We start from the raw sequence: 13,477 nt of genomic DNA, 5'->3' as shown, positions 1-13,477 counted from the left end.
TCTCTCTGCCCTCGCGCATTCGACAGTTCGCCGCTTGGTGGCCTCGGCAACTGCAGGGCCAGACGTGGCACATTTAAGAACTGCTCACCGCGACGCCCGATTGGCACTTTTCTTCTTTTAAGTTAAGGCTGTCTGATCTGCTCTTACGTTAATGTGGCTATCGCATCTTATGTTTTCCCCCCTCCTGGTCCAGCAGATTACGTCAGCTAAAGCTTCGAATACAGAATTCGCTGAAGGCTTGTAGCGATTTGTCCATAATTTCAACCAAAGTCGGCATATGTGACGTAGCGACGTAAGTAGCGACAGCAGCGCAGCCGTTCCCAGGTCGCGTGTGCGATTCCCATCTGCGGCGGTCGCATTTCAGTTAAAGTAGAATGGAGCAACGCCCGTGTAATTTCGAGTGATTTTTCAGAATTAATTGGAACCTGTCAACTACTGTGTCCCGCGTAGTCCAGATCAGAAGAATAAGAGTTAGAAAAGGTGACTCGGTGTCAATTTTAGAAAGATGGATAGGGCTGAGTGGTTCACTACGGAAGTTTCACATGCGAAGCTTCGTAGTACAAGCAGGGACCACAAGGTCCATTAGTTAAGCCCTTCGATTTATGGGTGACAGCTGAGTGAGTGAAAGCATATTAGCGCGGAGACACGTTCTGTAGCTGAGGCGGTAATGTGAATATCTTCACAAAATTTCACGACTTCCAAGTGGCCACCTCGCCGACTTCGAGGAATACGGTGTCCTGAACCTATGTGCCATTAACGATCTGTTGTGCTGTGTGCTTTAACGAAATTATTTTGATTCAGCCTACGCTCTAGGAGAAATTTAGGAAACGTGTAGCGCGGCCAAAATCGAGCCTTCTTTTTGGCACGAAGCAGGATGAAAAAGGTGGGCAGTGTGCGTGGGTTACGGCACGTCCGTAATATCGGCGCCTCAGTTGAGTGAGGCATCAGCAGCACTGATTATGATCGGGCTCATTATCTCAAGGTAGCGCCCCCCCCCCCTTCCCTCCAACTGGAAGGCTCGCCGCCGCGCAAGTTTTCTGATTAATTCCAACGAACTCGGCGCTTGTTTTTCTCCCCAGTAGTGCGCGCCGGAACTCCTTCCCCTGAGCTTCTCTTACGCCAGCGGACGGGAGAGGAGCTTCTCTCGTGCTCGACCCAGTTACCGTCTCCTCTTTCCTCGAGAATCTTTCTCCGGCACAGTCCCACGCACATTCTCCGGCGGTGTGTTGCTCGTGTTTCCCAGGCGGCCTGCTTGTTCCTCGGCTCGCCCAGCGCGCGCAGAGAGCCTCGGGTTCTCTTCTTTCTCATTTTTTTTGGACCTCGGCGCTTTCGGGCCGTGGGACGCCGCTGGTGGGAAGAAAAGTTTTCGGGAGGCGGCAGCCGTGATCGTTGCCTCTCTTCTGGCTGTGTTCGCTCCGGGCAGTCGTGCGGAGGCGGGGGAGTGCGGGCTAGTAACAAGCAGCGACATAGGCACGTTCTCTCCTTGGCTCCCGTAGCAGACGCGAAGAGAAAGTAAAATGAAGGCTATCTCATTTTCTTGGGTGTCTCAGATGTGCTGCTTGGGCAACGGTGAGAAAACTAGTCCTCGTGCTGAGATAGCGAAGGGTGGAAGCGATAGAAAGTGGGCTTTTTCGACCGCGCATTGGACAAGGCGGTTTCGTCCCCTCCTCGGCTGGGCCAATGAGCGATTCGAGACACGCCCACTTTCTTGCGGCGTTCTCTCCCCTCCTCCTTCTCTCATGTATGGGTGAGCGGCTTTCGATGCTCCCGGCTCCGTTTCATAGTGCGCTCGCACTCCGCCGTGCCCCGCGAACGGTGGGCGAGAGGCGACCGGCTGCGGCGCATGCGCACTCTCGCGTGCGCCGTGAGCCCGCTCCGGGCCGAGTCTCGACCGGGGCCCTGGCGGGCTCGGACGCCGACGGAACCCAGGTTCGTCTCCGCAACCGGGAACCTCGCTTCTTCCCCCAGTATGGCGCTACGCTCCGGGAAAGCCTTTTTTTTTTTTGCGAATTGATTAAGGCATCCATCCTTCTTTTTTTTTTTTCTTGCGAAACCTGTTGTGCACTTGCCGTTTTCTCGCTTAACATCTCCCGATAGGCAACGGCGATGGGGGGCGGGGGGGGGGGGAACCTGATAGTCTGCGTGCGGCAGCATCTTGATCCCCCAATAAGGTCAGAATAAAGCCGAGCCATGTAGACTCAATATGACCATGTAGACTCAATAAAGTGATGTAGAATCGCTCTGGTATTCTTCTGCTTTGAACACTGCGGCCATCCGCTCAATGTTATCCGCCCAAGGTTCGTGTTCGTGTTAGCTGTGGATGTTGGGTAGCTACGAATCGTTTTGTGACGGTCATTGCGTATCGGGCACCAAGTTAGCAGCGAGTTGTTCTTATACCCTTGACGTTCCGCCTTATTTGGACTGTTTGTAACCAGGCTTCTAAGCCCGTAGTACCTAGCCTTAGTTTTGACGGGGCGTTAAGTCAAGCGCTCATGTCCTCCGCCGATCTTCGGAGGCTGTAAACGGTTCGAACATAAATGGTTGTCTACGCAAAGGAATCCGGCGAAATTTCCTAGCGGCTCTTTAGGACAGCTATCAAAACACCTCGTCGTCGCTCGTGCCTGAGCTATGCATTCGTGTTTTTCTTGCTTTTCTTTTTTTTTCTGCTGCTCCGGATAATCTTTGCCGATTCTCGTTCGCTTTTCTTTTGACCGGATTAGTTCGATTGGGTGCGCATACGTACACGGCCCGAGGCGTATTGCTGCCATCGATTTCAAATGCGCCGCGCGGAATGAGAAAGTTTAGCGCCGCTGTCGATACTGCCCCGCGGACAAATAACAAAAGGTGAGCGCCCAGCTTGGCCTGTCATACTTCTTTGACGTCCCCTTGCGAGCTAATTCGATTTACCGTTCGTCGCTTTGTGTGTCTGGCGCTTTCTTTGCTCACAACTCTGCAAGTCACTTTCCTCGGCGCGTTTCTTTTCCTTTTTTTTTCTTATCGCGACCGTATTGCGGTTCATTCTCATACGGCGCATGCAACCCCGCGTGTGATTTCTAGGCAAACACTGAAAATTTCAACGCCGCCGTGGCCGGTTTCTTCTTTCTTTTTTTTTTTAACAGTATTCTAAAGTTAGCTTGGCAGACAATTTTCCTCAGTATTTCCTTCGTTTTTGTTCAATCCCAGGCTCAATTTTAGCCATAAAAAATGTGATAGAGACCACACAAAGTAATATAAGGTAACCTGAGCATAGCGGCCACTTGGTGATTGTCGTTTTAGTCCTGTCATTGCTGCCATTTGCAAGGCATCTCGTAAGCGCCCGTTACAGTCCTTCACTAGCGCAGGACGTTTCGTCGCCGCACCCGCTACGGTAGCTGGGCGCCTAACAGCGTTTTGCTGCTGAGCTCTAGGTCGGGGGTTCGATCGCGCGTGCCGCGGCAACCGCATTCCGATGGCGGAATGCAAAAACGCTCGTGTACCTTGCACTGGGTGCACATAGAAGAAGCCTAGCTGGTCAACATTAATAAGGTTTCAGTTTATCGTTACCAAACGCTCCTTATAGTAATGCACGAGACTATTTTTGTGGGGACAGGAGCGCACGCTGTACAAGCCACACTGCATTATCAGGAATGACAAAGGGTGGCCTACTTTAGAAGAAAAAAAAAAAACGCTATATTACGTGCTCGCCAAAATAGGCAGTGAGATTGCGCGGCAGTTTATGGTGAAAGCGCGCTTTTTTCCCATAAGTTTTAATAACCATGTCCACAAACCAACAGGTTGCTTTTCCCTAGCGAAAATTTTGTTCGAGAGTTCACTTGCGGCTGAACGCGAGAACGAGTTAATTTGCTGTAAACTCAAAGGACGCTCCAAACAGAGTAACCTGACAGGACCATGTTTCCGCAATTCTGTAGGTAAGCGGCAGTTCTATGCTAAATTGCGCTGATGTGCCCTAAATGATGGTAATGTTACCTACAGAAGGCTAACTTGAGGCCTGAAGAAGGCCCAAAGATTACATCAGTCGTTGCAAAATTTGGAGCATGCCAACAATATGTAACTGTGGCACCGAGTGGGGTGTTAGAGCGTAGTTTCCTGGCTCTGAAGTGACTTGTAGATTGCCCGTTGAAAATTTTACTAGCATTGAATTCACTTCGCACGCACTTGAACAATGACGGAAACATCTAAGCCCGTACGGCTCTTCCCGTTATATGCTGTAAAGAGCAGCGTTGCTACCCATAAGAATGTGAAACTGCCCCTTTTAATGAAAGCTATGTTGGAATATGCTGCACTACTGTGAATGTGGACCTTGTTGTTTCGCATGAAAGAACATCGCGTACAGAAATAGCGCCAAGAGTGTGCCTCTCGAAGGTGCTGTTTAATGACATACCCGCACATTTTATGCAGTGATTTCAACCATGATCAAGTCAGTGGCCGTTTTCCATTTCTGTAACTGCTGTCTCCCATGGCGTTCTCGACTCGATTACGCCATTCTCTTCGCGACTACTCGAACTAAGGGTCGTTCAAGAAAATGTTATTTCTCTAACCGAAGCAGCAAGGTATATATAAGGAAATTTCAAGCGAGCGTTGAAGAAAACGTGGCAAAGGGGTCAGCTGTCCGAGTTTGTCCCTCAATAGCGAAACCGTCAAGTGGCGAAACAGCGTTGCTCTTGTAAAAGACATGTTCATGCGTTCGGCCTCTCGCGCATTCCCTTTTTTTTTTTTTGTACATCCTCGCCAGGTGTTGTCGAATTTGAGAGCCACCTTTCGTTGTCTCGTGTTTTGGGCAGCGCTAAATTGCCGTCATATCTGTTCTAGAAGCTAAAAAAAAAAATTGACCCGAGGTTTACGTGTCAGCGTCCGGTTTCGCGGCGACCACTTCATTTTTCTTTGTCCAGCGTTTGCGCTACCTGCGCCGGGTGTCGCAACAGCAAACTAAAAGTCTGCCGCAGCTGCACTTATTCGAGCATTGTCCCCTTCCCCGCTATGGCATCATCCTACCTCCTCCCGATGTTCCCGCCTTCTGTTTTGTGTTCACTGTCATTGGAAGCACGCAACACTAACCCTAAATCACATGCAATCGCGTGTGATTGCGGATGTTTCTCGGAAAACACGAACAAGCGGGTAAGCGCGCACGAGGCTAGAGCGACCTTTTTAACTTACGACGCCATTGTTCAGCGTAAAGTTTACCGTCATTCGAGCCCGACCGAGGTCGGTTGACGCGTCATCCAAACTGTAAAGTTGACAGAAAGCAAACGATATTTTGCGTCTTTTTGAACTGCTGGGACGAGGATAAACTTTTTGCTTGCTTCAGTTTGCATGCTTGGGAGAAAGACAGGCCCGATAAGTGGGTTTCGCAAAATGTGATCCAGTCTTACGCATAATCTGTATTCGAATGTGGCAACGCGGTTGGATGGCTGTTATGTTTTCGTCAGTCGATCTCATCTTCAGCGTAATAATGGCGTCGTGCTTTAATGGGGAGTTTGCGGGTGTGTCTGACATGCGGATGGTAGACTTCTTGTTGATTTACATTTCGATTATCTTTAGTTTAATCAAACCTGGCTGCACTTATTAGTTGGCGGCCCGAGCTTGTGAACCCGGCCTCGGTGCCAGCGTCACCCGTTGCTCTCCTTTGCGCAGCGAACAGCATGTGCTAATTTTCCGCGAGGAAACCTGTGTGTACGTACCTCCTGTGTACCTCGCGTGCCCGGCGAATTGGGCGCGCAGAAGGCATACACTCACTGCCGAGGGGACAGCGTGTGGGTGCAGGGAGTGGATTCGGGTCTGTTTTGCGCGTGTGTGACACAAATGTAAATACACTCCTCTAAATAACAGGGTAGCATGTGCTGGGCAGGCGCGCTATGTTTGGTGCGCCAATGATGTCGATTGCCATGTGGACGGTGTGCTGTTGACGACGACGTAGGTGTGTGCATGTGTTGCGCGCGGGTGTCGTTGTTCCAGGCACTGCGTTTCCCGTACAGCAGACGGCCATCCGACCACTGCTTCGCGTGGTCGTGCCACCTGAGTGTATCGTGTGTGTGTGTGTGCGCGTCTGTTTTCCTTCTTTTTACGTGTGTTCAGGGTTCAAACGCACTCGTGTTTCTTTTTTTTCCTTTCTTCTTTTTTTTTCTTTGATTCGTCTCTTCTACCCTATCTCTCATCTTCTGTGCGTGTACAGTGTTCATGCGGCAGGGCACGTTACGTGCGCGAATTCACGCAACTCGAAACACACGTGTAAATACGTATCTCGGCGCCATCTGACATGGCCTCCCCGCCGTTTGTTTGTTGTGCTCCAAGTGGCTGACTGACTTGTGTATGTGTGCGAGTGTGCAGGTGTGAACGCTGTTCTGCAAGTTTTCCTTTTTTTTCTTTTTTTTATGCGTGCGTGGTGCAGTTATTTCCTCGAGGACATTAATTTTCTGTCTTATCACCATACTCTGGCCCGAGGTGTAGTGTGTTCTTGAGGAGAAGACAGCGACGGCAATATAAGCTAAGTGACACAGACTCTGCGGACGGTCGTCTGCGTCTTTCTAATGCAGACGATGGGAGTGTGTGTGCTTTGCAGGTGTGTATGTGTTTGTGTGTGTGTGTGCGTGCGTGCGTGTTTGCGTGTGTATCGCGACCGCGAGAGGACGGTGTTACAAGAGCGCGCGCCGGTGCAAGCACCGGGCACCAGAGCAGACAGCATAGCGTTCTCCTTTTTTTTTTTTCTTCTTCTTTTAGGCGAAGTGTACGAGCAGCTATTACGGGAGGTTGCTGTGACGAGAGCGTCTGAGTGCGCGCGTCTGGTTCTGTTGGCGTGTCGAGAGAGCGGTCATTTTTTTCAGCGCTGTGGCGGATGGACTCCCCTTGTCTAGCTTATCGCGGGCGAACGGCGCGGACTTCGCTGCCTCTGACCATTCTTAGCTGGACGCGGCGCCGTGTTGGGTGCGGCGGGTCCACGCGCTCGCTGCACGTGCCACGCAACCCTGTGCTCGAGCTAGTGGACGCTCCGCCCGATTCCGGCTGCTTGCCTTCGAACACGTGTAACGCCCGTGAGGTGCTGTGCGAGGCCTCGAAACCTGCGCCGTTCGCCAAGTTGTAGCCTACAGCGGAGTGTGTGTAATAATAAATACTACGCGGGGCGGGTCGCCACGCGCGCTCTCATTGTGCGTTTTTATCTCCCGCCCTATCCCCACCTACCCTTCCTCTTCATCCCTCACATCCCTTTTTCCCTGGTTGGCCCGACCCGATTTACAGAAACAAATATCGCTTGTGTATATATGTGGACGATTGCGTTACTGGGATTCGAAGATGAATAAAAGGTTTCAAGTGAAAAGCATCGCGCCTCCTTGCCTTCTTCCCTCGCAACGCTGTCGCGCTCTCTGTCTCGCGGACGAGAGCGGCGGCCCTCGCTCTGCGCCACTGTCCGGAGACGACGTCTGGTGAGAAAAACGAGTTGGCCGACAATTACTTACCCGTGGACGCTCTCGCGAGCTTTTTTTTTTTTCTCCCCTCCGTCATTGGCTCACCAAAGCCGCGTTCCCACTATAGACGGCATCGTCCACTGGTCGCGACGCTTGCTGTGCGTAGACTCGTAAGAAAACAGACCTCAATTTTTTTTTCCTTAAGATGTATGTTAAAGAGTTATACGTCTTGTATCGCAAATACCAATACCGTCCTGGTACCTGAAACGAGCAGAAAAAGAAAACCTACATCGTGAGGTCAAGTTTTCGAACCTGTGCTACAAAAATTTGGTGCACGCTTAAGCATCCCCTTTAACAGTGGAACGCGATAGCATTCAAAGAACCCCGACTGCTTTCCAACTTCCCGGCAACGGCAACTTATGTATCCGTAATGTTTAGCGGGAAACGCTGGCGGCGAACGCTATGCACGAAGGCGTCATTCCTGGTAAAAACGGCCTCTTGGGTGGGCCGATCTCTGGTTATTGTTTCGCACTTTTAATATTTCTGAGATCTAACGTAAAAGCTACGTGCTGTCGCTGTTTCTTTTCATGACATTTGTTGCTGTGCTGTCATTTTCAAAATTTCGAGGACAAGATTTGTAAAGAATATAGGACAAGGCATGACCAACATTAGTAATGAATAGTGGTTGGGTATGCATGGTTCGGAATGATTTCTCGCGAAAAGACGGTGGACGCTGGACGCGGAAAGCGGACGCCGTATGTTCTGCGACACGGGGCCCTTAACGCTGTCGCGTTAATGTCAAGTTTGAGGCGCTAGCGCTTCTAGCAGCATGCGTTGTTTTGCGCACCACAAGCACGACGCGCAGCATAGTATGGGCCGATTCTTTGGGGGATAACAGGATTCGTTCTTCCAGCCACAGGCGTGTTAGCATGCATCTCACGTGATCATTCTTTTTTTTTTTTCGCGAGTTGTACGTCGTATCAAACCGCGCCGGTTCGCATGGTATTGGTTGTATACCGGGTTTCGGCACCAAACAAGTATTTGGAAAAGGCTGTTATCAGACACGGATTCCGAAGTTTGACCGCTGCGGAAACATGGAAGCGATTGGGTTAGCGTGCGTCCGTGGCCGGTGCTCGTGCTCGGGACACATACGTTCTCTTTATTAGAGTTTTACAAATAGCGTACCCGAGAGGCTTTGCGTACGCGTAAACGCAAACTCCGTTGTAGATAGACCCCTCGGGTTTCTTTTGTTCACCCGCCGCATTGCGTCCACCTACTTTGGGTGCCCATTTCTAAAATGCCTTTATTTGTAACAGTACTGTTAGGCCAGGCCATCCGTGGGAACGCTGTTTCAACGCGCTAGCATTCAAGGCCCCGTATTGCAGAAAGTGCGGCGTCCAGCGTCGGACGTTGTTCGTCAAAGATTTTCATACGACCCGCACCCAGACCCTCCATGTGGCGCAAAGAAGCAACTGAACTAATTGAATTTCTCAAGCTAAAATACGCAGAACAATCGTAAAGTACGGAAATCGTAAAGGACCATAGAGCAGCGCGCCTGGTTCCTTGCAGTACCTCCAGATGGCGCTCGCTTGCGCAGCATTGCGGCCCACGCAAGGGGCCGCGTTTCTACCAGAAAGCCCGCCTTCGTGCAAAGCGCTCGCGACCAGCGTTTCCCGATAAACATTATGGTTACATACGCTCCAGTTGCCGGGAAGCATGAGAAGCAGTCAGGAATCTTTGAATGATATTGCGTTCCACTCTTAAAGGCGAAGCTTAAACGTCCAACCATCTTTTTTGCAACCTCCTTCTCTTGCACTGTCAGATTTAGTGTTATAGCCGTACCGCCCCACTCAACTTATGACTTCTGCAAAAAGAGAAGCGCAGATATTGAAAGTGCTAAGGCCAAACTACACTCTTAGACAAAGGCACACCCCTTGGGGTGTATCTCTGCCACACAATAGTCATCTGCCTTGCTTGCGTTTCCTTTCTTGAAAACGCCGCGCCCCCTACTTTCCTGGCGGGAATGCTATGTCATGCTGATAACGCGCATGCCGTTCGTTTACTGCATAGAGTTTCTCACTACATTACCTAGAGGGAAATCTGGCGCTGTGGTATGCATGGGAATGCCGGTATGTTGTGACTTAGGATTAGCATCGTTCTCGTAGAGACAGGACACCTTGAAGACGCGCTTGGCAAGCACCGTTCCGTCTGTCGCAATGACTCATTTTCTACTAAAACAGCACGTGAAAAGCTGTTTTGGTTTTATTATTACGCAAACACATGTTTTGTTTAAATATGAGAACTTGTTATTGCGTGTACGATTATATGTTACGTAAAAAGTATCAGCGGGCCGCTAAAGTTGGAGGACAGACGACAAGGTTCGCGCTCGCTTTGAAACAGTTTGTCGTCTGTTCTTGCTTTTCTTCGCTTGGTCATGCATTGTAGGTAAGTAAAGATGTAATGTGCGTGAATGGAAACATTTTATGAAGATTTTACTTTGAGAACGCGTTATTTGTGTAGCCATATCCACGTTTTAGACGAAGCCTCGTACAACACCAGCCAACACGAGCCTCGCAGACACATATACCGTCATTCCCATGACGGCACGGTGCCCCCTTAAGAAACTCCCATATACGGTGGCGCCAGATTTCACTCTAGGTGTTATAGTGAGAAACTCTATGGTTTACTGGGAAGTACCGGGCTCGCCGCGTTAAAAAAGTAAATGCGGACAAGACAGATGATGATTATTGTTGTGTGGCAAAAGGGTGTAATTTTGCTTAAGAGTACACGTACGCTTGCCGGCGCGCGAAAGCTCGCGCCGGCACGTCTGGCGTTTACCGCGCCTCGCGAGAAATGCCGGTTTGCGTCTACAAGAAACGCGCGCCTACTTGGCTCACTCATGCACGTTTTGACAGAAGTCGTCTCGTACTTTGTTGTAGACAGGTCTTCAATATGCTGAAATATTGATAAACGCAATTGATTTATCTTTAGAGCCGTTAAAGCAGGGCGAAAAGTACAGAAAGTGCGCATTCTCCCATGACACAAATCTTTCTCACTGAGTGTTGATTGTACCACGCCGTAGCTGCTTAACCAGTCGCGTGCAATTGCCAGGCAGCTAAAGCCTGAAATCTGTCTGGAACAGATATCCCTGCTCGCGCCGTGCTTGGACGCGTTCGACCTGTTCCGCACCATCTGCGCATGCGTAGGCGCGCCGGAAAGCGTACTTGTAGTTTGGTCCTTAGACGTTTCGCTTGGCGTTGAAAGTGCTGCGGGTGTCACTGGGCGTCACTGGCAGCTCGCTGTTACGGGAACGTTGTTGCAGCGACGGCTGGAATTCTCTTTCGGTATTGCCCGGCACCTCCCTCCCTCCCCCCCCCCCCCCTCTCTCTCTCTCTCTCTCTCTCTCTCTCTCAGTCGGTGCTCTCTTGCCTAGTATTTTTCTTTTGCTGTTCTGTGCAAGTGAAACTAGGCAGGTAATTAAACTGGTAGAAACGCTTGCGCTTCGCCTACACAGCAGCCTACGCAGTCACGGGAAAGTTAGCCATCGCCCTGCTTCTTACTCGGTCCCCGGATTTGCAGCCGACCATTGTTTACCGCTTTGTCGCCATGTTATAGCAACTTCGACTCGGGTGGCGGAGAGGGAAAGTGAAATGAAAGCTGCCCGGACTGGCGACCATATTTCGCGCCTTCGCCGCATACTGTCTCCTCTGCGCTCTTTTTTCGTCCAGCTCTCTCTCTCTCTCTGTAACTGCGAGCGCTGTTCGTGAGACGAATCGCCAATGTGAGCGGCAGAAAGAACCGGGAGATGGGGTGGCCTATTCCCGCTTTTATTTCGCCAGTCTATACGGCTCCCTGGCCGTTCTCCTGCGTTGCCTTTATTCTTTTTTTCCCTGGTGAGAAACTCTCTGCAAACGAGGTTGGGCCGAGCAGCGGAGCAGAGACAATCCGAATGAATCATAACGCGGGCGAAAGTTGTTGGTCGCGGGACAGCGAGGACGGGTGTGAGGTGTTGGTTCTGTCTGCCAGAGGCTCTGCGTGTGTTTCTGTGCGTGCGTGCTCGGGGGGGAGGCAGGACGGGGCACCGGCTGCGGGCCGCCGCCACACCGACGGGAGAGCCGCGTCCCGGTGCTGCTCCGGGGTGAGCCAAGTGGGCGCCCGTGCTGCATCTCAATGCAGGGACGTTATGAATTTCTGATACCTTCGGGAATTGAAATGATTTCGCTGGAAGATGGGAGCTTGGAGGGATGTGGGGAGGGGGCAGTCTGAGCGGGGAAAGATGGGAGGGTGGGGGGAGGCAGAAGGAAGGACCTCGAGTCGTGGCACACTCTGTGTGGAGGTCGAGATGTACAGGGAAGACGTGTTTCAGGGGGAGCCGAGGGGAACAGGAGGACAGGTTCTTCCCTCCCCTCTATCCGCGCCACCTTTTCTTCCAGCCTTTCTGTTTTTCGTGGCCGGAGAGCGAGCCCGGCGGGCAGAGCGAGCGCGATGTGTCGGTCCCGATAACGGGGCTTTCGGGATGAAGGACAAGGTGAGTTATACGCTCCGCCACCCACGTCAGAGCTCGCCGCCGCCGAACCCCCCGCCCTCGTCCCAACCGCCCACCGACAGCACCTCGCAGCGGTGCCTCTCACTTTTCCCTATCCGGGAACCCAGTCAGGAAACCCCGGGGCTCCTTTACTGCTTTGCTCCGCCGCATACTACACAACGGCATAGCCGCTACTGCTGCTACGAGATCGTGGCGATTTGGCGGCTGCCTTCACTTCGTATCGCAGAGGGTTCTTTCTTTTTTCACCATTATTACGTTTCAGGTCCTTTCTTTAGTGTCTTTCCCTCGACCTCCCGGCGCCACCCTTCATTGATGTCCGCGTTATCCCTGCAGCGTCCCCTTTTTGCTCGTCGCGGACACTCTCACCTAGTTTCCCAATTTCCTCCCCTGCAGGTTGTTCGAACTATGCTCAGGGATTTTTTTCCCTTTAGCATCGTCGAGTAGCTTTTTTCCTTCTGTGTTTTCATGATTTTACTGCGTGCGCTTTTTTTTTAGCGGTATTTCTTTCACCTACGTTGCCTTTTTTTTTTCTTCCTCCCTCCGTTCTTAATGGCGCTCTCTCAGATAGCGTGCTTCCTCCCTATTAACAGGTCGCTAGTGCCAAGGGAACGTATGACTCAAACCCGGTCGTCCGCCGCCGCGTGTCTTCGAACTTTTGAAGCTCACTAAGCTATAGCGGTAGCCCTGGTACCATGTCGAACTGTCCGTTTTTGCTAGCACATTTCTTAAGAAATCTTTTCGATAAACATTCATGGTGCAGACATGGCTGAATAAGCGCCCGTTTATGTTATCACGAATCTGAGGTAGCGGGTGGACGAAAAAAATATAAAGTGGCTTTACGAATTGTGTAGGTGTGGAGGCGTTTTACATAGATCCTGCATACCTTAAAATAATTGTGTGAGCAATGTGTTCTGGTATATTTTTCCTGCCGTCCGAACTAGCTAGTGCCCCCCCCCCCCCTCCCCCGCATACACAGTGTATCACATATGCGAACAGATTTCACGGCGTTTGTAAGATCTAAGAAAGTCCCTTGCGTTTTGTGCGTATTCCTCAACGTATAGGGGAACTATAGAGGCGATCGCTTTCAGCCGTCCCGTGGTATGATGGTTCGAACAACCCGTACGCTGTCGAATAATGAGCCATGACAGCTTCAACCAAGGTAATACTTGCATGACCCGCCGTAGTATATAGCTGACTGGCGTTTCGCTACTGAGCTAGACGTCGCGGGTTCGGTTCCTGTCGAAATGCAAAAACGCTCGTGTACTTACATTTTGGTGCGCTGTAAAGGACCATGGGTAGTCAAACTTAATCCGGAGTCCGCCCATGCTAAGGCGTTCCTCGTAATTATATCGCGGTTTCTTCGCACGTTAATCCGCAAAATCTATATAGCACCTGCACGACGTACACATGTACATATTGCAGGTGTCCCACCACCATAGGATCAAGGAGAAGAATCAGTGGAAGCGAGGGGTCCTTGTTTTTTTAGTAAAGGCCATATCAAGCGAACAAACAGTGGAACCGATCAATGGTTGAG

The 13,477-nt window shown here is 51.0% G+C and overlaps 1 protein-coding gene across 4 annotated transcripts in view; it reads left to right on the top strand.

Annotated features, from left to right (window-relative positions):
• exd (PBX homeobox extradenticle) overlaps nt 1-13,477 on the top strand; it is a 473,641-nt gene that overhangs the window by 366,297 nt on the left and 93,867 nt on the right. Inside the window, exon 10 of one of the 4 annotated variants that reach the window (XR_011509485.1) lies at nt 6,715-7,286. The exons of 2 other annotated variants lie outside the window; for them this stretch is intronic. Coding sequence is in view for 1 of the 2 variants with exons in the window: in XM_070528609.1 (XP_070384710.1) it covers nt 6,715-6,753 (39 nt within the window). In the remaining variant the exon portion in view is untranslated. Of the gene's footprint in view, nt 1-6,714; nt 7,287-13,477 lie in introns of those variants that run through there. One more of the 4 variants, XM_070528609.1, reaches the window with a different exon arrangement.

The sequence above is a fragment of the Dermacentor albipictus genome, unplaced genomic scaffold (genome assembly GCF_038994185.2).
Source record: "Dermacentor albipictus isolate Rhodes 1998 colony unplaced genomic scaffold, USDA_Dalb.pri_finalv2 scaffold_13, whole genome shotgun sequence".
NCBI lineage: Eukaryota > Metazoa > Arthropoda > Arachnida > Ixodida > Ixodidae > Dermacentor > Dermacentor albipictus.
Note: the sequence above shows the minus strand (reverse complement) of the source record. Positions and strands in the feature narration are given on the sequence as shown.